Source organism: Delphinus delphis, chromosome 20 (genome assembly GCF_949987515.2).
Source record: "Delphinus delphis chromosome 20, mDelDel1.2, whole genome shotgun sequence".
NCBI lineage: Eukaryota > Metazoa > Chordata > Mammalia > Artiodactyla > Delphinidae > Delphinus > Delphinus delphis.
The window spans coordinates 7,751,887-7,775,265 of record NC_082702.1 but is presented as its reverse complement, the minus strand read 5'-3'; the positions used below and the strand labels follow the sequence as shown (position 1 = coordinate 7,775,265).

Sequence of the window (23,379 nt, the reverse complement as noted above, 5' to 3'; positions counted from 1 at the left end):
AAGTTTTAATCCAAATCTGGACAAGTGTTGGGAAAATCAAACTTTGGCCATAGAAACCCCTCCCCTTCTAGGCTACCTGAGGGGACCAGATCACGCCCCCAGGTTCCCGGAGAGGCTCCAGATCTCCAGGGGGTACCTCCAGGCCACGCCCTCACTCTCTGATTGGTTGCTACTTTTAGGCGGGTCAGAAGCTAGACTGCAGCAGAGTGACTCGAAGAGGCCACGCCCCCTCGTCTTGGGTTAGGGCGGGAGGAGCGATCCCGGAATCCCACGTCGGCTCCCAGGAGGCGGGGCCTGCGCCGCGCCCACTACCTCTGCGGGAGAACCCCAAGGAGCGGGAATTGGCAGCTGGAGGAGATCTTGGGGGGGAGGACACCTGGGGCGGGGGCTCTGACGGAGGCGGCGGGGCTGGGGGAAGAGGGTCTCCTCGAGACTCCAAATTTCCACCTGGAGAGGACGAATGGGGTATGAGAATGGCAAACTCTGGGACCCAGAAGTCCAGACTCCCCCAGGCCTTTCCTCTCAGACCTAGGAGTCCGACCTCACAGCTCCCTCCTCTCCCAGACCCAGAATTCCTGGACCCTGGGCCCCTCCTTCCTGGGATCTAGAACTCCCAAGCCCTGTCCAGCTCTCTCCTCATAAAGATAAAGGATTCCTCAGACCCCTACCCATCAGCACCTACGATTCCAGGCCTCCGACTCCCTCTTCCCTAAAACCCAGTAGCCCAAAGTCCCCAGCCCATTCTCACCTGTCATCATTCTGTGCCACTGCGACGCCTCAGTGGCCAGGGCTTGAGAGAGGCTGCGAACTCGCTCCCGGTGCCCTTCGGATGTCGGCAAATAAGGGGTGGTGTTCCTTGGACTAGAAAGAAAGAGATTTGGGGAACTTGTATAATTAGCCAGTACAATAAGGACCACAGTGCCCCGCGTGTCCTTCTGGGAGTTGTAGTCCCTAGCACGTGTCTCTAAAGGATTTTAAACTGGGCGCGACCCTCTTTTAAAAAGCCCGCGTGCATTGTGGGATTTGTAGTCCGGTTGCCGGAAATTTTCTCAGATTTCCTGACGGAGGGGCGGAGTTTGATATAGACCAAGGAACTGCAGTTCTCACTGCGAACTAGGGCTTTCTGATTCCTCAGGAACTCAAGCGTCTCTAAAAGATTCTGCGATCTGTACTTTAGTACTCACGAGTACTCAGGAGACATTAATAGCAATGCTACTCTCCTTCCCTTTGCTAATTTCCCTGCTCCTTGCCCCCATCTCCAATTCCTTACCTGCTCCAGGACCCCGAGCTTCTAAGCCATTTCTGGGCTCCTGAGTGTCCCAAGACAGGCTGCAAAGGAATTGGGGCATTAGAATTCCTCATCTGGAAGTCCTCATGTTCTCATTTTGAGGGTGAAGGGGTTCAGAAAGGGGATAAAACTGCCCCAAAGACACTGCCAATTTTTAACTTTACTTGAGCTCCTGGAAAACAAGAAGAGCTCGGAAAATCACCACCCCCCCGCCCCACCAGCCCCTTTGCATTCTGGTAAAAGGCTTACTGCAAAGAACCCCTCTTCTCCATATGACTTAGATAAGACTAATGAAGTAAAATTGCTATTTTAAGGCAGGACAAGAAAAATTAAACATAAAATTCTCTCTGTGTGCTTGAGTGTCCTCCCTCTCTCCCTAATGTGCAGGGTGCATCTGTATTACACATTAACCAGAGCTCCTCAGAGATGGCAGTGCCTGCTCTATCGTAAAGATCATTTTTCCCCCCTTTCTTCCGACACTACCAATGTAACTTCTTAAAAGAACAGTATTCTTTTCCAACTCTGTAGATCACGGTGATTTGCTTCTGGCTTTGTATGTTCTTCCCTAGACTATGTATCCTTGGTGAACTTTTTATGTAAAAATATCAGTATGTCATTTTTTAAAGTTATTATTATTTTTTACATTTATTTTATTTATCTTTTTTTTTTTTTTTTTTGGCTGCATTGGGTCTTCGCTGCTGCCCTGGGCTTTTCTCCAGTTGGGGTGAGCAGGGGTCACTCCTGTTACAGTGCGCGGGCCTCTCACTGCTATGGCCTCTCCTGCTGCGGAGCATGGGTTCTAGGTGCATGGGCTTCAGTAGCCATGGCACGCGGGCTCAGTAGCTGTGGCACGCGGGCTCTAGAGCGCAGGCTCAGTAGCTGTGGCGCACGGTCCTAGTTGCTCCGCGGCATGTGGGATCCTCCCAGACCAGGGCTCAAACCCGTGTCCCCTGCATTGGCAGGCGGATTCCCAACCACTGCGCCACCAGGGAAGCCCATCAGTACGTCATTTTGATGTACGATCCTTTGTCTGGAAAATGGATGTGAGTGTGCCTTTTGACTTCTAACACATGAAACAGTTCTCAGAGCTGTCTGAGAGTCTGTCTCCCAGGTTATAATCCTGTTTCGCTCAAATAAAATTCCCTTTGTTTCTTGTTAACTTGTTTTTAATAGAATTTTCGTCGACAAGATTCACAGTTGACCCCCCGCCCCACCCCGTTTACCTGTGACAAGGCCAGAAACAGACCCTCCAAATTCACATTCCTTTTGTCGTAAATGATTAGCTGGACTCTTTGTCCCCCCCAAACTAGCTAGACATAGAGATAAATGTTTGGTGTTCAGCTGACTTGAGACGCTCCCTGTTTACAAAAACAATCCCAACTGTGAAATCAACCCACTTGTCTAATTCCTTCCTAGAAAAGTCTAAGATGAAACCATCCATGGGGAACTCCCTGGCAGTCCAGTGGTTAGGACTCCACACTCTCACTGCAGAGGGCCTGGGTTCAATCCCTGGTGGGGAAACTAAAATCCCACAAGCCACTGCGCAATGGCGTGGCCAAAAAAAAAAAAAAAAACCCACCAACAGCAAACCAAACAAACAAACAAAAAATGCCGTCCTGCCCGGACCACTCTGATCGTTGGAGCTGGAGTCCTCTCCCCAGCACCATAACATGAATAAAATCTATTTCCTTACTTGATCAATTTTTCTTCTTTTCTTTTTGCCTTTGACAACACATAGTAACTGAAAAGGAAAATTGGGCTTCCAATCCAGACCCGTGACCCCCACCCCCTCCCTGAGGAGGGAGAACGCTGGTGAGGTGGAGATGTTGTCTCTGGCCCACCCTGTCTTCCACCGATAAGGGAGGCAGGATGCTGATTTCAGCACAGGTACAGCGGGGTAAAATCTGGAAACCTGTTCTGGGTACGGAGGAAGGAAACATCCCCATTTTACAGAGAGGAAAACTGAGGCTCCAACTAGGAACTAAGAACCCACTGCTGCTTCACCGCCCCAGCCGTTTCCCTCACTTTTTGTTCCGCGTCAGGCTGGCGTCCAGCTGGGGACAATGTCCTCCCCAGAGTGAGGAGCCGGGGGGAGGCTGGGCGAGGGAGAGGCCGACCGTACTCCTGGTGTCTGCGCATTCTCTCCAGTTGCTCCTGAGCACTCATCCGGGGCCGGGCCAGGGGGACCTGGGGAGATGAGAAACACCGCGATACTCCAACCTTGGCCTCCGTTTTCTCTCTTCCCTGAACCTCTCAGCCCCCTGCCTTGCCCTTCCCAATAAGTTCACCCCCGCTCTCGAGGGCTACTTCTACACCCGGAGCACAGGCTGTCCCTCTGCTGCTCAAGTCCTTCCATGGCCCCCAAGTGCTTTCAGGACAAAGGCATTGGAGGCCCCTTGTGGCCTGGTCCCTACCCACCTCTCCAGCCTCAACTCCATCAGCTGCCCTGTTCAAACCCGAAGCCCCAGACTGACAAACACCCACACTTCCCTGGACAGATCAAGTCTCTTTGCAGTGATAGTCAGGACTCCAGGTTGCTTGTGATTAAAAAAAAAAACAAAACAAAAAAACCTCTGAATCAGCTTTGAAAACATTAAAAGGAAGAATGAGATTTATCGTGTAACTCGATCGTCAGGAGGACCACTTTGGGTTTGTCTGAGGGAGGACTTTACAAGCTCTCTCGCGCCCTCAAAACCAAAGGGAAGAGACACACAGGGAGACTGTCATGTGACAATGGCAGTTATGCTGCCACGAGCCAAGGAGCTTTCCCAGAAGCTACCAGAAATATGGTTCTGATGACACCTTGATCATGATCACTTACTTATAGCCTTAAGAACTTAAAATGCAACAGGATGGAGATAAATCAAAGGGGAACTTGAACTTGAACATTTGGAACATTCGCAGCCTATGTGTATTGCAAGGAAGCTTGTTCTGATGGGAACACCAAGGGTGTGTCCGTAAAACCATTTGCTGAGACATTAGGCATGTGATGGTGTGTGGATCCAGTAAACCAACTCAGCAGAAAAGATGCCAAGTCAAACTGAAGGGGACAGAGATGGGACAAAACGAAGGAAGGCCGTCAGACATCTGGGATGCTACAGGCAGGAAAGTGGCCAATAGAGCTTCAAACGTGTTATCCTTCCAGAAAGGGGGTCATTTGGACACAGACATGCACCTAGGGAGAACGCCACGGGACAACTGAAGTTATGATGCCACAAGCCAAGGAACGGATCTCTCCCTAGCTCCTTCAGAAGGAGCCTGGCCCAGGACTTCCCTGGCGGTCCAATGGTTAAGGCTCCAGGCTTCCACTGCAGGGGGCGCGGGTTGGATCCCTGGTCAGAGAACTAAGATCCCACGTGCCGTGCAGCGCGGCCAAATTAAGTAATTAATTAAATTTTTTTAAAAAAAGGGCATGGCCCGACAACACCTTGATTTCAGACTTCTAGCCTACAGAACTGTAAGACAGTAAATTTATTGTTTAAGCAAAAAACAAAGGGGATGGGGGTGGGGAGAGAACTCTCCACTGCAGTCTCCAACTAGAACATTCTAGGCAGACAGCTTAGATCTGTTGCTATTGTAGGACCAATCACTGCAGTTTACTCTACGTGACTCTGATTTGGTCGATCCTGAGTCACATGCCCACCTGTTAGATACATCATAGTCCCTGTAAATTGACCCTATGTCATTTATTTCTTCATGGCAGGCCAGACCACTGACCCGAAAGCCTGCTAGGGCCAAACTGAAACTTTTACACATCCCTTGTTTCAAAGATAGCTCAAGTAGACAGATATTTTTAGCCACTTAGAGCCTGCCTGTTTTGAATACTCCGTGAAGTTGTATCCAGCATCTGCTAGCCATAGGTAAGATCAACCTGTAGCTATAAAAGCCCCCAACAGGGGAATTCCCTGGAGGTTCAGTGGTTTTAAGGGCTCCGCGCTTCCACTGCAGGGGGCACGGGTTTCATCCCTGGTCGGGGAGCTAAGATCCCGCATGCCTCGCGGCGGGACCAAAACAAACAAACAAAAGAAGCCCCCAACAGGCTGCTGCCCTTAGGAGCTCTCTGACCCAGAGACTCCCCTCTGTGCGGCTAAGCACATCACCTAGACCCTTAAGTCCCTTCTCTAATCTCCTTCTCCTCTGGGAGTTCCCTTGTCCCGCCCCCCTGCTCCTCCTCCTGGGCAGTGGCCCCGAAGCAGTAACCTCTGGAGGATCTAATGCTGTCAGGGACTTTTCCCACAGGCAAATCTGTCAGTGTGGACCAACTAAAGCTCTGTGTGCTACTGCCACCTAGTGGTCATATCTTTTTCCTTGATCAGCTCTGAAATACCTAGAACCTTACACCACCCCGGGATGCTGGCCGCGGTACGGCTGAGGGAGGAGCCATTCTCAAGATTAAGCGTTATTCGGCGCAGCTCCAACAATCCATGTCCTTTATACACACCACTAAGAATAAAGTTCCTCTCCTCCTAAGAAAGGACAGATTGATTACTTGGTTTCCACGGATAATAAGGAAGCACCAAAAATGCTTTTAAACCTATTCGAGGGGACGTCCCTGGCTGTCCATCGGTTAATACTCCGTGCTTCCACTGCAGGGGCACAGGTTTCATCCCCGGTCGGGGAGCTAAGATCCCGCATGCCTCGTGGCACTGCCAAGGTGCGGGGGGAACCACCACCACCAATTCGAACAAGGAATCGTAACTGGCATCCCCGGAACCACGCTCCTGAAAGTCAGCCAATCAACGATGGCGCCGCGTTTCTGAAAATCAGCCAATCAACAACAGACACAAAGCTTCCGCATCTTAAGGTCGAATATACGAAAGTCCACCGGTTTCCGAGCTCTACGCCATATGACATCAGCTCTCCGCTTTGCTCAGAGCGACTGTATCTTACAAGAGGTCTGTCTTGCTTAAGCAAGTAATAAATTCAGCTTTGTTTCCGATACAGAGCTGCAGCTTCTTTATCCCCTCCATGCCTTTGCGTACATAGCCTATTCCCTGTTTGGAGTACTGCTTCCCGCATGGCCAAACTTTTTTCATTCATCCAGACTCACCTTACCTAACATTTAAAAGGCTTCCCAATGCTCTGAGTCCCCCTATGAAATGGCTCAGCCCTGTCGGATGTGTATGAGGATTGCATTCATGCCTCTCCCCCATCAGACTCCAGCATCAGGACTAATTCATGGCAGGGCGCCCCCAACACCTTCCACAGGGGCTGGTCCCTAGAAGACCAGTATGATGAGCAAATAAGGGAGGTCGGGATTTCTTCCTCACTGGCCAAAGTTGAGGGAGAAGGGGAGAGATAGCAACTGCTCTTGACACTCTGCTTGGATTGGTCAGCTGCTGATGGCTTAGTGGGCATCGGAGTGGTCCTGCCAAGTCCAGCAGCCATACTTTTCCTGCCGGACCCCTTTGCCAGTTTCACGATGGGGGAAGCCACAGAAAAATAGGGGTTGTGATGCAGAGATTCACTACGTGGCAAACTCAGAAGGGTAGGTCCTTGAAAACAGGGACTGGTCTGGGGACCTCGCCTTGTAGAGCCTGGCAGTCAAGAAGGGTCTGAGGAATTCGTGGACCTGAATTGAACAACCTGCAGTTGGCAGATGGCATTCCAGAGGTCAGAACTCTGTGCTCCCAAGTGACCATGTGCGGTTGTATGGGTTGCTTACTGCCCAAGGGCTAAGCCCTCCATTGACCACGCCAGGTTCCATCCACGCAGAAGGGGGAGCCTGTCTCTCATTCACAAAAAGGCATTCTGTAGGCTAGCAGAAGCCCTGGCTTCCTAAATTCCCACCTCAGTCTGGACATTTGCACTAGCTGTTTCCCTGATGTGCCAGGGATGAATTCTAACTCAATCTTTAAGGTCTGTCTGCCTCCAGGAAACCATCCCCAACATGCCCAGGCTGCCTGGGAGCTGTCCCCTGAAGTCCCCCAATGCCTCGTGCTTTCCCCATCTCAGCACACGCCTCCGCCTGTTCTGATAGTGCTTGTGTCTGAGGTTCCTGATGCCTGGGATCTGGCCTGATTCAGTTCAGGAACCCCAGTGGCCGGACAAAACCCAGTCCACAAGAGGCCAAGGACCACCCCAGCACCAATGAGAATGGCAAACTTGTTGGCTCCACTTTCAAAGTCAGTTCCCCAAATTTCTTATCTGTCATTTCCAAAAAAAAAAAAAAAAAAAAAAATCTGAAACTGACATTTGTTTTTCTAAATCGGTGCCGATATGCACCCAGTGTTCCTGATGTGAGGCATCGCCTGAGCCACACCCATCGGGCTTCTGCCCTCAATTGCAATTTTCTTGCTTTGTGTTTTGTTTTGTTACTTACGACTTCTAGTTTAATTGCTCTCTGAAGGTGTCAAAAAGAGCCAAAGATCGCCCCAAAGAGAGTGAAAAGAAACAGAAGCATCTGTCACTTCCAAGAGCTCAGAAAGTAGAATCAAGTCAGGAACAGGATTGTGGAGCCTCTACAGGGACATCTCACTAAATAGGACCCTCAAGATGTGATGTGACATAAACAGAAAGACACGTTGCAGAAGTTTTACTGGGACAGTGACACCAGGAACTGATGACAAGTAGAGAAACTCTGCAGAGGGCAAAATCTGAAGATCCGGACCCTGTGTTCATGAGGAAGTAACTGGATGCCCCTGAATGGCCTTTGGTCATGAAACAAGCTAGAACATTCCATGAAGACCAGAACATTGATCATGAGCATCAGCTGGCAACACCAAAGAAGTATGTGACGTAAAATATCTTAATATCTACCTGGGTGGCAGAGCATCTGCAGGTCAGAAATTACAATTGATGAGTTTCCTAAGATAACAGCTGATGAAAACTGAGTTCTGAAAAAAACGTATACGGTGGATAGAGCTCCATAATGTCTCTGTGCTCCTGTAAAAATGTCACCGAGGGGGCTTCCCTGGTGGCGCAGTGGTTGAGAGTCCGCCTGCCGATGCGGGGGACACGGGTTCGTACCCCGGTCTGGGAAGATCCCACATGCCGTGGAGCGGCTGGGCCCGTGAGCCATGGCCGCTGAGCCTGCGCGTCCGGAGCCTGTGCTCCGCAACGGGAGAGGCCACAACAGTGAGAAGCCCGCGTACCGCAAAAAGAAAAAATTAAAAAAAAAAAAAGTCACCGAGGGAATTCTCTGGCGGTCCAGTGGTTAGGACTCCGAGGGCCCAGGTTCAATCCCTCGTCAGGGAACTAAGATCCACAAGCTGCACGGTGCAGCCAAAAAAAATAAATAATCGCCGACAGCAATGAGAGCTAACAATGGCAGGCTTGAAGGATGCCAGGCTCAGGTGGTCTGGTCATGGGCGTGCTGGAGCCACAGGCACACACACAAGACACAGTTGGCAGTGCCTAGAAAAAGCCGACATTCGAAATGTTTGGAATGTGTCTACGATTTTCCTGGGCACTATTATTATGCAAATAAGAAATTGTGGCATCCCCCCCCCCCCAATGTTCATGGCAGCACTATTCACAATAGCCAAGACATGGAAGCAACCTAAATGTCCATCGACAGATGAATGGATGAAGAAGATGTGGTACATGTATACAATGGAATATTACTCAGCAATAAAAAGAATGAAATAGGGGCTTCCCTGGTGGCACAGCGGTCAGGAATCCGCCTGCCAGTGCAGGGGACACGGGTTCGCGCCCTGCTCCGGGAAGATCCCACATGCTGCGGAGCAACTAAGCCCACGTGCCACAACTACTAAGCCTGCGCTCTAGAGCTCGCGAGCCACAACTATTGAGCCCGGGTGCTACAACTACTGAAGCCCGCGCGCCTAGAGCTCTGCAACAAGAGTAGCCACCGCAATGAGAAGCCCGTGCACCGCAACGAAGAGTAGCCCCCGCTCGCCGCAACTAGAGAAAAGCCCGCGTGCAGCAGCAAAGACCCAAAGCAGCCAAAAATTAATTAATTAATTAATTAATTATTTTTTTAAAAGTGCAATTTAAAAAAAGAGAACGAAATAAAGCCATCTGCAGCAACATGGATGGACCTAGAGATTATCATACTAAGTGAAGTAAGAGAAATACCATATGATATCACTTATATGTGGAATCTGAAAAATGATACAAATGAACTTATTTACAAAATAGAAACAGACTCATGGACATAGAAAACAAAATTATGGTTACCAAAGGGGAAAAGGGAGGGAGGGATAAATTAGGAATTGGGAATTAACAGATACACGCTGCTATATATAAAACAGATAAACAACAAGGACCTACTATATAGCACAAGGAACTATATTCAATATCTTGTAATAACCTACAATGGAAAAGAATCACTTTGCTGTACACCTGAAACTAACACAACATTGTAAATCAATTATACTTCAATAGAAAAGTTTTTTAATTTAAAAAAGAAATTGTGGGGCTTCCCTGGTGGCGCAGTGGTTGAGAGTCCGCCTGCCGATGCAGGGGACACGGGTTCGTGCCCCGGTCTGGGAAGATCCCACATGCCGCGGAGCGGCTGGACCTGTGAGCCATGGCCGCTGAGCCTGCGCGTCCGGAGCCTGTGCTCCGCAACGGGAGAGGCCACAACAGTGAGAGGCCCGCGTACCGCGAAAAAAAAAAAAAGAAAAGAAATTGTGTCATCTCTACATACAGCTTGTAACAATAGAATTTCACACTCCGTGAAGAGAAAGGATAAACCACCCACCGCCTTAAAAAAATCAAAAAACAAAAACTGCATACTGGTTGCAGGCATCAGGAACCCAGGACATTTTCCTCAGAAATAAAAAGCGCCTGGGGAAGAAATTGAGACACAGATGTAGAGAACAAACGTCTGGACACCAAGGGGGGAAAGTGGCGTGGGTGCGTGGTGGTGGTGGTGTGATGAATTGGGAGATTGGGATTGACATATATACACTAATATGTATAAAATGGATAACTAATAAGAACCTGCTGTATAAAAAAATAAATAAAATAAAATTCAAAAAGATAAATAACTCTCCAAAAAATAAAAAAATTAAAAGCACCTGATATTTATAAGCTATTTTTATCCCCCTGACTCCATTTAAGTAATTCATTGCTATTTTTTTAACTTGACATTTAAATGGTGATATTATTTATAGCTTTTATCCCATTTCGTATGCATATTCATACATTTTATTGGAGAAGCGGTAATGTGTTTGCTTAAGTGTGCTGCTGCAGACGCGGCAGGCGGTGTTGTAGAACGCACAGTACACAGTATAGGCACCGAATTACTTGAATCTGCAAAACTTTGCATTTTAAACAACATCTGGTCCCAAGGGTTTTGAACAAGGTTTGAAAACCGCTATATCTAGAATCCGACTCTGTCTCGACACCTCCACTTTTTCTAACCTAGTGCAAACAACTGTTCTCTCCCCGCTGGAATAGCCCAGTCACCTTCTCACTGGTTCCCTGCCTCAGCCCTTGTTCACTGTCTGTTCCCACATGTGGCCGCCAGAGGGCGCCAGTGCCCACTTACAGCATCTCAGTGCCTGCTCAGATCCTCCATGGCTCTGCGCTCACCCAGTGTCAAAGCTAAGCCCTCACCTTGGACCACAAGGCCCAGCACGATCTGCCCCTATTACCCCTCTGTCCTCATCAGCACCCCTCTCCCTCTTGCTCGGTTACTCGGTTACGGCCACACTGGCTTTCTAGCTGCTCCTCCAACACGCCAGAGTCTTCTGCCTCGGAACCTTTGCAAACACTGTTCCCTTTGCCTCTAATGCTCTTCCACCAGACATCCCCAAGGCTTGCTCCCTTACCTCCTCCGGGTATCTGCACAAGCATCACCTCTCCAGAAGCCTCCCCAGACCAAGCCATTGACAATTGCACCTCTTCTCCAAGTATCCCAAATCCCCTCACCGTGCTGTTTTTATTTATTTAGCACTTAAAACATATAAAGTAATTTATAGTAAATTATTTATTACCCGCCTCTTCCCACTAGAATGTCAGATTCATGAGAGAAGGATTTTTTTTTTCATCTTGTTCACATTTGGGTCCTGAGCACCTAAACAGCTCTCTGTGATAGAACGTTCCTGAATGATGGAAATGTTCTATATTTTCACTGTCCAACAGGGTAGCCACTGGCCACTTATGTCTCCTGAACACTTGAAATTTAGCGAGTGAGAGTGAATTTTTATTGTATTTCATTTAAATTCATTTAAATTTAAATAGCCCCATGTGACTACTGGCTACCTTATTAGACAGTGAAGAGGGTATTTAATAAGTATATATTGAATGAATGATTGACAAATGAATGAATGAATGAAGTGCTTGCTCTAAGGCACTACTTTCAGGCTTTATGGGCATTCATCTACTTTGACTCTTCACATCAGCCCTAGGTGGTAGACACCGCTATTAGCTCCATTTTGCAGATGAGAAAATGGAGGCAGAGAGATTTCATAACTGATCCAAAGTCACACAGCTTAGAAGTGGCAGAGACAAAATTCAGTCCCAACGCTCTTAATAAATCTCGCTGTCTCTGCTCTAGGGTGTGGCCTTAAAACTCTTCTCTCCCAGATGTTTCCCCAAGAGTGGGGACAGGGGGTCCTTCCTGTGGTGGTCAAAGCGTTACAGTGGACCTGAGGAGGCCAGATGGACTGCCTACCTTGGTTCCTGGCTGTGGGGAAGGGGGGCGGCGACCCTCAGGGCTGGAAGCCCGGGAGACCCTTGGAGATCCAAGACCTGGAGGAGTAGAATGGGACTGGTGAGGACGAGGAATGCCGAGCAAGTCCCTCCCCACTCCAGACGCTTACCTGACCGAGGGCTGGCAAGCTCTCTGTCGCCCCCTGGGGGCCGCCCCCAGTCAGCCTCAGGGGACCGGGGTAGGCTCAGTTCCAAGGACTCAGGCAGGCTCTGGAGAGGCCAGGAAAGGGGAATAATAATTATCATTACCACTATTATTACCATTTTCAAGCACTTAGCAATTGAGACACTGCATAAGTAGGATTAAGATTGAAAACCAGGAGCCAGATCTGGTTTCCAAACCTCAGCTCTGCCATTTTTTTTGCTGTGTGACCTTGGGAAAGTTACTTTACCTCTCTGTGCCATATTTCACCTTTTGATATGAGGATTTTAACCTACAGCTTTTTTTTTTTTTTTTTTTTTTTGGCTGCGTCAGGTCTTAGTTGCAGCACACAGGATCTTCTTTGAGGCATGCGGGATCTTTCCTTGTGGCACGTGGGCTCTTCATTGCAGCGCGCAGGCTACTCTCTAGCTGTGGTGCACAGGCTCCAGGGCACGTGGGCTCTGTAGTTGTGGCGCGAGGGCTTAGCTGCACCGTGGCATGCGGGATCTTAGTTCCCTGACCAGGGATCAAACCTGCATCCCCTGCATTGTAAGGAGGATTCTTTACCACTGGACCACCAGGGGAGTCCCTGATATGAGGATTGAATCGATACATGTAAGGTACTTAGAACAGTGCCTGGCACATGGCAGGGCATTATACGTGTGAGGTTTTATAATGATTATGCATCTGGCACGGTGCCAAGTACTTTACCAGCATTATCTCATTGAATCCCCTCGGTAAATCTATGAGACAGCTATTATTATCCCTATTTGATATATGGGGAAACTGAGGCTCAGAGAATGAGGTCAATGACTGATGTCACAAAGATAGCAAAGCTGAGATCTAAACCCAGGTCTCCCGGATACATGATCTGATGATCGCCTACAACCATTGTGGCTCCTGATTCCTGACGGCTTACTCTGTCAGGCACATTCTAGTCACAGTTTCTCCTTCTCACAGTCCTCTGCAAGGTAGGGGTTAAGATCAGCGGTGTCTGGTAAATGTTTAACAAATGCCCTCTGGGAGAAATGAGCCCTGGTTTGTAGCATTTGCCAGTTTCCACGGTGTAAATACTCCCACCGTGGTCAATTTCAAGCTACCAACATGACATCACTGAATGTGGAGTTGAGAAGAGAGGCAGCCAATTGGACCTTGGGAGGTGTTGGGAACTGGGTCCAGCACATCACTGGACAATGATCATAGTACAACGAATAAGGAAACAAAGGTTTCCAGAGCTTAGGATACATGCCTGAGGTTGGTTAGCTGGTCAAGGGAGAGAGAAAGAGGGGAGATGGTAATGAGCTGGGCCAGGGGCAGATGGAACAGGAAGCTGGGGGTGGAGAAAAAGGTGAGTCTCACCTCCCTCTCTGAGGACTCCTTGCCTTGGAGTGCAGGGGATGGGGAGTCAGGGTCAGTGTGGTGGGGTGGTTTCTGGGGGCCCCCCAGACCTGCCAGTGTGTCTTCCACCATCCACAGCTGTTGTTGAGCAGATGCTCTGTCCTGGGGAGAGGAAAGGAATTTGTTACTCAAAGGTGGGAAAATGCAAGGAGGGTTAAAGTTGATAGGCCATGGAAACGGTCTGAAATTTCCATTTAGATATCCCACTTACCCATTATTATTTATCATAAACATTGTTTTTCTGTATGGCTCTGTAGTGTTACCTCTGTTATAAATAGGTGACCATATAAATAGATGTGAGTCTGTTTCTGAATATTCTATTCTTTCCTTTGTTCCATTTGTCTAATGTTGTGTCAATACTATACTGCCCTCTTATTACCTGTAGCTTTACAGTCAGACTTGATTGATATCCAGTTGTGTCAGTCCTCCAGCTTTGTTTTTGCAGGTTGCCTTGTCTACATTTGGCCTTTTGCACTTCCAGATAGAATTTAGAGTCAGCTTGTCAAACTCCACATAAAAGCCATCTGGAATTGTATTGGGATCGAATATCCCCACTGGGGAAATCACATCTTTACATGAAAGCCCTCACCACATAAAGATGTACCACATCTTTACATTAGTGTCTTTCCTATCCACGAACATGGTACATCTCTCCATTTATATCGGTCTTCAATTTCTCTCAATGACATCTTGTGGCATTCAGAGTAGGTGTCGTGCATGTCTTTCATTATGTTTCTCCCTAGATATTTAACCTGTTTATGTTCATTGTAAACACTATTGTTTATGAATATTCATTTTCTAATTGTTTGTTATTAGCATACAAGAAGACAAGTGATTTTTGCATGTTATCCTTGCATTCAGTTACCTTGCTGGATCGGCTTATTCTACCAATCTTTCTGGAGATTATTCTAGATTTTCTACATACACAGCTTTGTCATCTTTAAATAAAAACAGCTTTACGCCTTCCTCTTTGGTCCTTATACCTTTAATTTATGTCTCAGACTTCCTTGTACCGCCTAGAATCCCTGGGACAAGGCTGACTAGAACTAGGAGGGGCTGGGGGTCTGGATCCTGGGTCTGAGAACTTGTCTTATTCCAAATACTGGGGAAAAGTTTTCCACACTTCACTGCCAACAATCATGTTTGCTGTAAGTTTACGTTTCTTATAGATGCCTTATCAGACTAAGGAAGTTGATTTATATTCCTACTTTGCTGAGAGATTTTATCATGAATGGATATTAAATTTTTAAAATGTTTTTCCTGCATTTATTGAGATGACCATGTGGTTTTTTTTCTTTATTTTATTAAATGTAGTGAACTACATGAACTTATTTTCAAGTGTTAAATTGACCTTGCATTCCTGTAATAAGCCTAATTTGGTTGTGATGTATTTTTCTTTTCTTATATTGCTGGTGCTAAGGAATATCTAACACCAGTAGCTGGGGGATTAGCGTTGAGGGGTGGATTTTAGGAGGAAGTGGGAGGGGGTTAGTATGAAGAGGGTGGGGCTTAAACCTGTGAGTATGCATTTAATACTAGAAGCCAGAATGTTTAGTTGAAGGTATATGATTTAGAAATTCTATTGCTAGGCTTAGAATGAAGACGTGGGTCTGAGGCCAAGCAATGGGGCTTCAGGAGGGGGGCCTGAACTAAGGGATTGGATTTAGAACTGGAGCCTCCAGAGGATAAATTTAAAAGTGAAAGTCTGGATGCAGAATGCAAGAGATGAACTTGCAGGATGGGACAGGGCTGAGGGGCAGAGTTTTGACCCCAAGGGTAGGGCTTCAAAGTAAGAGGAGAGATTTAGAACCAGACGGGGCAGTAGTTCCGAATCTGAAGATAGGTCTTGAAATTAAGGGCAATGTCTTAATTATTGGGCTTTAAATGAAAGGAAAAGGCAGAGGGGGAGGGGCTAAAGATAACATGGGAGGGGGTTTGATTCTATGGGAGGGGCTTAAATGCCAAAAGGGTTTCCAAGTGATCTTGGAGTGCAGGGTGGGGCTTGGGGGCTTGGGGCAGGGGTGTACCTGGGGGGACCCGAGGTGCAGCAGGTACTCAAGGGTCTCTCTCAAGGTGCTCAGCTCCTGTTCCAGGCTGTTGTACGTGTCCCAAACCCGCTCTCGCTCCTCAGGTCCCAGAAAGGGGGAGACAGAGAGTTAGCATGTCCTCCCACCAGATCTTCCCCAATCCCATCTTTTCCTAGATTAGCAGGAGGAAGGGTGGCCTGGCCCCAGGTGCCCTGTGGGGTATATGGACTGCAAGTCCCAAGGGCCTCTTTGCTCAGACTACTGGGAACCCCAGAGTCTATATTGAACCTGCCATTCCAATGAACTGCTAGTGTAGACAAATAACAGCTTTCCCTGAATCTTCTGGATTACCTCTGCACTCCTCTAGGGCAGCAGAGTCTACAGATCTAATGAATTCTTGAAACAGACAAGACCATGAGACCTGTACACCCCGGGCAGCAGAAACTTCCTTGCCAATACCAATAACAAGAGCAGCTAACTTTTTTTGTTTTTGTTTTTTTTTGTGGTACACGGGTCTCTCACTGTTGTGGCCTCTCCCGTTGCTGAGCACAGGCTCCGGACGCGCAGGCTCAGCGGCTATGGCTCACGGGCCCAGCCGCTCTGCGGCATGTGGGATCTTTCCGGACCGGGGCACGAACCCGCGTCCCCTGCATCAGCAGGCGGACTCTCAACCACTGCGCCACCAGGGAAGCCCTAAACAGACTTTTCCTTTCTTTTCTTTTTTTTTTTGCAGCTAACATTTATTTGGCACTTACTGTGTGCCAGGCACTGTTCTTAGCTCTCATTTAATTCTTTTGAGGTAGGTATTGTTAATGTCTCCATTTTACAGATAGTAATAATTACAGTTAACATAAGTATTGCTTACCATATACTAGGTACAAAAGTGTTAAACATTCCTTCATTTACATATATTTATGAAAACTTCACAATAGCCCTATGAAGTAAATATTATTTTTATTATCTCAAGTTTATATGAGAGGCATCTAAGGCCCAGAGGGATTAAGTAAATTCTCTAAGGTCACAAAGCAACAATGAGTGGAAACTGAGATTCAAAGCCAGGAAGTCCGTTTCAAAATCACCCCCTTGGGACTTCCCTGGTGGCACAGTGGTTAAGAATCCACCTGCCAATGGAGGGAACACGGGTTCGAGCCCTGGTTCGGGAAGATCCCACATGCCGTGGAGCAACTAAGCCCGTGTGCCACAACTACTGAGCCTGCGTGCCACGACTACTGAAGCTCGTGCGCCTACAGCCCGTGTTCTGCAACAAGAGAAGCCACCGCAACGAGAAGCCCGTGCACCACAACGAAGAGTAGCCCCCGCTCGCCGCAACTAGAGAAAGCCCTCGCGCAACAATGAAGACCCAACGCAGCCAAAAATAAATAAATAAATAAGAACTTACTAGACTGGAAACTAAATCTATCACAAAAAAAAAAAAAAATCTCCCCCTTAAATGGCTAAATTAAATACTACTGTTTCTTGGCTGCTTGCCCCTCACCCTCTAGGAATGTCAAGATCATTGGCTTAAAATTGGGGGGATTCTCAAGAACCACCTTCCCAAGAGTCTTTGGGGGCAAGTTCCCTTTAGTAACAACCTGTAGAATCCTGGGGTCTCCTTGGAGGTATGCCCCTTCCCAGATGTTCACCTGGGTCAGGTGACAAAGAGCGGCCCTCACACTGACTAGTCGGTCCTGCAGGAGGCGCTGGCGCCCCCAAGCCCTCCCAGGAGCTGCAGCCTCCCTGGTTGTTTGGCCCAGCTGCTGTCGAGTCAATTCCAGGGCTGCTTCTAGCTGCTCCTGCACCGAAAGGGAAGATGGTTAGACTTCTGAAACCACCCCCAGCCTCAGGAAGAGAGAAAAGGTGTCTTCCTATATCCTTGGGTATGCTGGGGATCAGGATGGGCTAAGGGCACGTGGAGAGGCCAGATGCCCCTCCCCTGTCCCAGAGCCCTGTACCTTCTCCTCCTGCTTCTGATCTATCTCCTCCTGCAGCCTCCTCAGGAGCCGGTCCTGCCCACACAACTTGGTCAACAGAGTCTGGAGAAAGGAGGACAGGAGCTATTTATGGACGAGATCTGGCCCTTCCCCCTGCCCCACAATTTAAACATTCTCTCCCCAGCTCTGGGAACTCAGCAAGGGTTCGATCAGGAGAACTTACATCTGTCTCCAAGCTTTGGTGGAAGGTTGAGTCTAGAGGGGGACCCGGCTGAGGAGAAAGAGAAAGGTTGGAGGTCACGTGCCCAAACAGGTCCTTATTGTAGCTCAGCGCTGAGCTGAGCCCTGTTGCTACTAACAGACACCCCTGTCCTTATTAGCTTTGTTCCAAGCTTTAGCAAACCTCAGTAGACCAATTGCCAGACTTTGGGCTTTAGGAAGTGGTCTTTGCTACCAAATAGCTATAGCAAATAAATAATTAATGGAGAAAACTTAGAGAGTTCCTTTATGACTGAGAATAAAATAAGGATGCTCACTACCACTGTTACAGTTTAACACACTATTGGAGATGTTGACCAATGCTATAAGATAAGAAAAAGAATAAAAGTGTAAGGATAGGAAGGGGAATGATAAAACCATCATTATTTATAGATGATGTGCTCATCTACTCCCCCCAAAAAATAGCATAAAAAAATTATTAGAATAAATAAGAGAATTCAGCAAGGATGCCAGGTGTAAAATGAAGTTACAAACATTAATAGCATATCTCTACACCATCAATAACTAGAAAATATTTTTTAAAAAAGAAGAACATACCATTCAAATAACTATAAAAACTATCAGTAGGGAATTCCCTGGTGGTCCAGTGGTTAGGGCTCGGTGCTCTCACTGCCAGTGACCTGGGTTCAAACCCTAGTCAGGAGACTAAGATCCCTCAAGCCGCCCAGCGTGGCCAAAAAAAACCAAAAAACTATCAGGAATTTAGGAATTACCTTAATTACCTTAACTAATAGCACAAAAATCTCTATGGAAAAACTCAAATGACAGACCTAGAAAATTATATGAATGAATGGAGAGATATTCTATATATATATGCCACCCAGTTTTCAGCAGCCCTAGGAAACTAATATATGTCCAGGCACCTTGAAATACCCAGTTTTCTCTAGGCACACTAGTCCAGGAGATGACATTCACCATAGCAAAGAAAGCAAGGGAGGGGGCTCTGGCAGATTCGAGGTGCCCAGGATACCTACCAATAAAACCATGGAAGCCCGGGTCCCGGGAGGCCTTGGAGGGAGCTGGAGATATGTGGAGGAACCAGAGGGGGCCTGGGAGGAATACTGATACAGAGATGTTTAGAGATTGGCATGTCTTACTAACAAATATTAGAATGGATGTGTCCCGAATTGCAGTGCCTTAGGAGACTCTTTGAGGTTCAGAACTGGGCCCCCAGAACTTCCTCAACGATCTGCTCTCCAGCTGTGTGCCATTGGGACACAGAGAATGCTAGTAAGTGGAAAGCCTGGCAAAAGAGTCCCACGGACCAATGGAAGTTGCAGTCTACGCTCACGCTCACATTCGTGGTTAGCTGTGGATTTTCGGGACTACAGTCCCATGATGCTCAGAGGAAATAGTAGGTGACCAACTTAGAAAGATAAACTGGAGACACAAGGCAGATGCAATCGACGCTACCTCTCACAGCATTGTCCTAGAGGAGAGTATTCTGGACTACAATCTCCATAATGCTTAAGGGGTAACGGCCAAAGACCAGCCTGAGGAGAGCCCTGAGAACTCATGGGAGTTAAAGTTCACTCTCCCTTTCACATCTGAACCCAGCTGTGATTATGCTGAACTACAATCCCCATGATACCCAGGGGCCAGTGGCCTAGAGACCAGCCTGGAAAGACAGCCCCATGGCCAAATGGGAGGTTTAGTCCCTCTCCCCATCACCTCTGCTCACCGGTGTTCTGGCCTCCTGACTCCAGTGCTGGGGACTCCTGGGGTCCCTTCCTCCCCCAGCCTCGGAGGAGGGTCCTCGTCGGGGAGTGGGGGGCCTGGAGAGTGTCTGGCGCTGGGGGGCCCAATCCAGGGGAGGCCGGACATCGATGCGACTCAAGGGGGTATGGGGTCTGGCAGAAGGTGCTGTGTCTCCAGAGGAGGGAGGGGGTCTGCGTGCAGGAGCAGAACGGGGCCGGGGGAGGCTCAGAGGGGAGGGAGGGCGAGAGAAGGGTGTGAACAGGCTGTAGGGAAGAGAGAATAGGCGAACTGCGTCAACTAGAGCCCCCTCATCCCACGACCCATCAAGCCAGGCTCAAAGATCTGTCTCCCTTCAGGGTGTCTCACTGTCCCTCTGGAGTAGAACCCTCCTCTAGTAACCAGATCCTGAATAATTTCCCTCTTTATGGTATCCTCTCCTTAAGATTTCTCCCCAACAGGCACTGACCCCACAAGAACCCAGCAAGTCACACACATCAGTGAGAAAGCACTAAGTCACTCCCCTAATCAGTCCCAGCCACGCCCCTCGGCCACGCCCACAGCATTTCCTCTGAAGCTCAGCCCTATAGAAACTTCTCGTCCCAGACTCCCTCGTCCAACTCACTCTGGGCTCCTTGTCCTCCGAATTCGGGGTCCAGATTGGAGGTCAGCCATGGGGCTGGGGGTGAGCAGCCGGCCACGACCTCTGGAGAGACGAGCCACCTCCGGTGATTCTGAGCCGCGCCCCTCTTCCCCTCTGCTCACCTCTGGGGGACCACCGGGGCCGCCAGGGCCCTCCCCAGTCTGGGGACGTGCAGATGACCTGGGTTGCCCACTAACGAGTGGACACAGAAAAAGACATCACTCCTTTGAACTTTATAACAGCCCTAACTGCCATTTCACAGATAAGGACACAGGAACCTACAAAGAAAAAAGGGGAGGTAGTGTACTGTAAATTGTTTTCCCCATTTTGCAGATGGGGAAACTGAGGCCCGAGTTGGAAGTGACTTGTGCAGGGCCACAAGGTCCATCCAGGTCGCTGGGCCCAATGCCCTAGACTATGCGTCTCCAGCCTGAAAATTGGGGCAGGCAGACAGAGCCTGGAGCCTTCCTTTTTTTATTAATCTGACATTTTTTAGGTGGCAGCCTCAGGGGGTGGAGACTTCTGCGGGAGCCAGTTAGAGAGTGAGCAATACTGATGGACAAAACGGTGGGCGGAGCTTACAAGAGATAGACTCTTTGCTGATTGGAGATGAAGTCCCCAGGACGTGGGGCCTGAAGGGCGGAGTTTCCATAGCTAGAAGAATAGTGATTGGACATTGAAGAGGGCAGGGTCTTAAAGGGAGGGGTTAGCCGGATAATTTGCAGGACCCAGACTGGAGGTAGAGTGTCAGGGGCGTGGCCTCTACTTATACTCACCAATCGTCCCCCTCCGCGCGGGAGGCCCGCCCCAGTGCCCGTAGCCAGCCCCTCAGGTCTTCTAGCGTGTCAGCCGCCAGAACGTAGGTCCTCATGCCCGGGTGCTCCGCCTGCGGGAAGAGAGAGCTGGAGGACCCGGCCGCCGGGCCCTCTAAAAAGAAGGATGCCATGGAACCTGGTCTTTATCTCCAGTAATGGATGCTCCATGCCTGCCCCCATCGCCTAGTGCCTTAGTGCCCATGGGGCTTGGATGGACTCACGGTGAAGGTGAAGCGCCGCCCTCGGGGGGCTCCTGGACCATCTGGCCTGATACTGTAGCTGGGGAGCAGGACGCTTCCCAGGACGCTCTCCTCGCGGCTGTCTGCAAAAGACAGGCTGGGGTCAAGTGTCACACAGGGATCTAGAGGCCAAGAGGCTAGTGGAAAGGGAGGGTGGGAGGGGGGCCCGCCCACCCCATGCCAGCTGGGGCACTGACCCTTGTAATAGAAGAGGCAATGGCCAGAGAGGACGAACCAGCGGCGTTTCCAGAGCCGGAGCCCGGAGCTGTCCTGGAGAGACAGAGTGGGAGTAGAGGGGGGAGGGAAAAAAGGAGATGGAGACAGTGACACTTGGGGCCAAAGACCCAAACAAAGGAGAGGGGCAGAGACACATGTTTGGTGCAATAGATTCAGATGGAGAACTGGAAACCAGTGGGTTGCAGTTGAGAGGACATAGATTCTGGACACAGGTGGACCTGAGTTTGACTCTTACCTCCACCACTTTCAAACTGTGCCCTTAAGCAAGTCATTTCCCCACTAGAAACCTCATTTTTTCCTCATGTGTCAATTGGGGATTGAGAAGTTACAGGAAGATTGGGACAGATACTGTACCACACACGGGCAGCGGCTTTATATAGAAAGACTTGGCCCGATCACTATGGAGTGTGAGACACAGAGAGGCCAGGAAGGTGATGCTGAGCCATACCCTGAATCCTGCATCTCCCCATCTCCTCTTCCAGAACTGCTCCATCTCTAACCTTGTGCCCCTCTTCTCCCCTTCAATCCATTCCCACAGAAGCAGCATGATCTTTTAAAATTATAAATCAGACCATGTGAGTCCCCTGCTCAAAACAGAGCTTCCCGTCACACTTAGCATAAATCTCAAGTTCCTTACCCTAATTTGCTGGCTTACGGGGAATCTAAAACTTGGATGCACATAAGAATCACCAGGAGGGCTCATTAAAACACAGATTCCTGGGTCCCATCCCCAGAGTTCTCCAGTCAGTAGATCTGAGGTGGGAGCTGACAATTTGCATTTCTAGAAATTTCCCGGGTGATGCTGGCGCTGCTGGTCTGGGACCACACTTAGAGAAGCTCGCCCCGTCGCCCTGCCGCCCCTCCTCTCTCTCACCTTGGCTTGCTCCAAACACCAAACTTTGGCCTGCTGCAGGGCCCTTTGCTTTCAGATTCCCTCTGCCCCCCAGATCTTAACACAATGGCCTCCTTCTTGACACATAATTCTCAGCTCAAATGTCGTCTCCTCAGAGACGCCTTCCCCAACCAACAGTCAAAAGTAGCTCTCATCCCTCAGCCACTTTCCAGCACATTCTCCTACGTTATTTCTTCACAGTGCTTCATTTCCCACCATCCAAAATCATTTAGTCCACTTGTTTTATACAAATTTATTATCCATCCCTGTCCCACCCCCATCTTGAATGTAGATAGATACTTATTTGTCTTATTTGCATGATATGTGACCCAGGGCTTGGCACATTGTAAATGTTCAAGAAGTGGTCGTTGGACTTTCCTGGTGGTGCAGTGGTTAAGAATCCGCGTGCCAATGCAGGGGACACCGGTTCGAGCCCTGGTCCGGGAAGATCCCACATGCCGCAGAGCAACTAAGCCCGCGCGCCACAACTACTGAGCCCGCGCGCCACAACTACTGAAGCCCGTGTGCCTAGAGCCCGTGCTCCGCAACAAGAGGAGCCACCGCAGTGAGAAGCCCGCGCACCGCAACGAAGAGTAGCCCCCATTCGCCGCAACTAGAGAAAGCCTGCGCGCAGCAACGAAGACCCAATGCAGCCAAAAATAAAATAAAGCATAAATAAATTTATGAAAAAAAAGTGGTCATTGAATGAATGAATGAATGAAAGAAACGACAGAATAAGGGAGGAAACAGTTATCAAAAATATATATCTATTTGGAGAAGACTTGGAAGGAGAGAAACAGTGGACAGCCAGGGGCACAGCCTCTAACATCACTTGGAGTGTCCTTTCCCTTCTTCTGCTCACTCTACCTGCTTATGAAGCCAGCCTCGGATGTGCACGGGGAGGTTAGGGTCCCTTCTGAGCGCATTGCCCCTCTTCCCGAAGGCATGCACCTTGCTTACCGCCCGGGTGGACTTCTGAAGAGACAAGGAGGACAGAAGTGAACATGGCCTTGGGATGGACTTGGGGAGGCGGTGCAGTGGGACTCAGGCAACCCAAGGCCCTCCTCAGCTGCCTTTAGAAACTGGGTCAAGGAGAGAGCTGAGGGAGTTCCCTGGTGGCCTAGTGGTTAGGATTCGGCGCTTTCACTGCCGTGGTCCGGGTTCAATCCC

The 23,379-nt window shown here is 49.0% G+C and overlaps 1 protein-coding gene across 5 annotated transcripts in view; it reads right to left on the bottom strand.

Annotated features, from left to right (window-relative positions):
• Positions 1–21: 21 nt before the first annotated feature.
• Positions 22–23,379, bottom strand: part of PLEKHA4 (pleckstrin homology domain containing A4) — a 32,085-nt gene continuing 8,727 nt past the window's right edge. The window contains exons 3-20 of one of the 5 annotated variants that reach the window (XM_059999241.1): positions 23,077–23,184; positions 21,278–21,350; positions 21,063–21,163; positions 20,803–20,912; positions 20,009–20,218; positions 19,370–19,649; positions 18,663–18,749; positions 17,633–17,680; positions 17,431–17,511; positions 17,122–17,271; positions 15,479–15,577; positions 13,413–13,553; positions 12,022–12,121; positions 11,874–11,950; positions 3,314–3,475; positions 1,271–1,329; positions 749–861; positions 23–447 (exon numbers count right to left, since the gene is read on the bottom strand). In XM_059999241.1, the coding sequence (XP_059855224.1) occupies positions 185–447; positions 749–861; positions 1,271–1,329; positions 3,314–3,475; positions 11,874–11,950; positions 12,022–12,121; positions 13,413–13,553; positions 15,479–15,577; positions 17,122–17,271; positions 17,431–17,511; positions 17,633–17,680; positions 18,663–18,749; positions 19,370–19,649; positions 20,009–20,218; positions 20,803–20,912; positions 21,063–21,163; positions 21,278–21,350; positions 23,077–23,184 (2,262 nt within the window). In that variant the 3' untranslated portion in view covers positions 23–184. Of the gene's footprint in view, positions 448–748; positions 862–1,270; positions 1,330–3,313; positions 3,476–11,873; positions 11,951–12,021; positions 12,122–13,412; positions 13,554–15,478; positions 15,578–17,121; positions 17,272–17,430; positions 17,512–17,632; positions 17,681–18,662; positions 18,750–19,369; positions 19,650–20,008; positions 20,219–20,802; positions 20,913–21,062; positions 21,164–21,277; positions 21,351–23,076; positions 23,185–23,379 lie in introns of all 5 variants that reach the window. The other 4 variants (XM_059999243.1, XM_059999242.1, XM_059999244.1 and 1 more) reach the window with 4 other exon arrangements.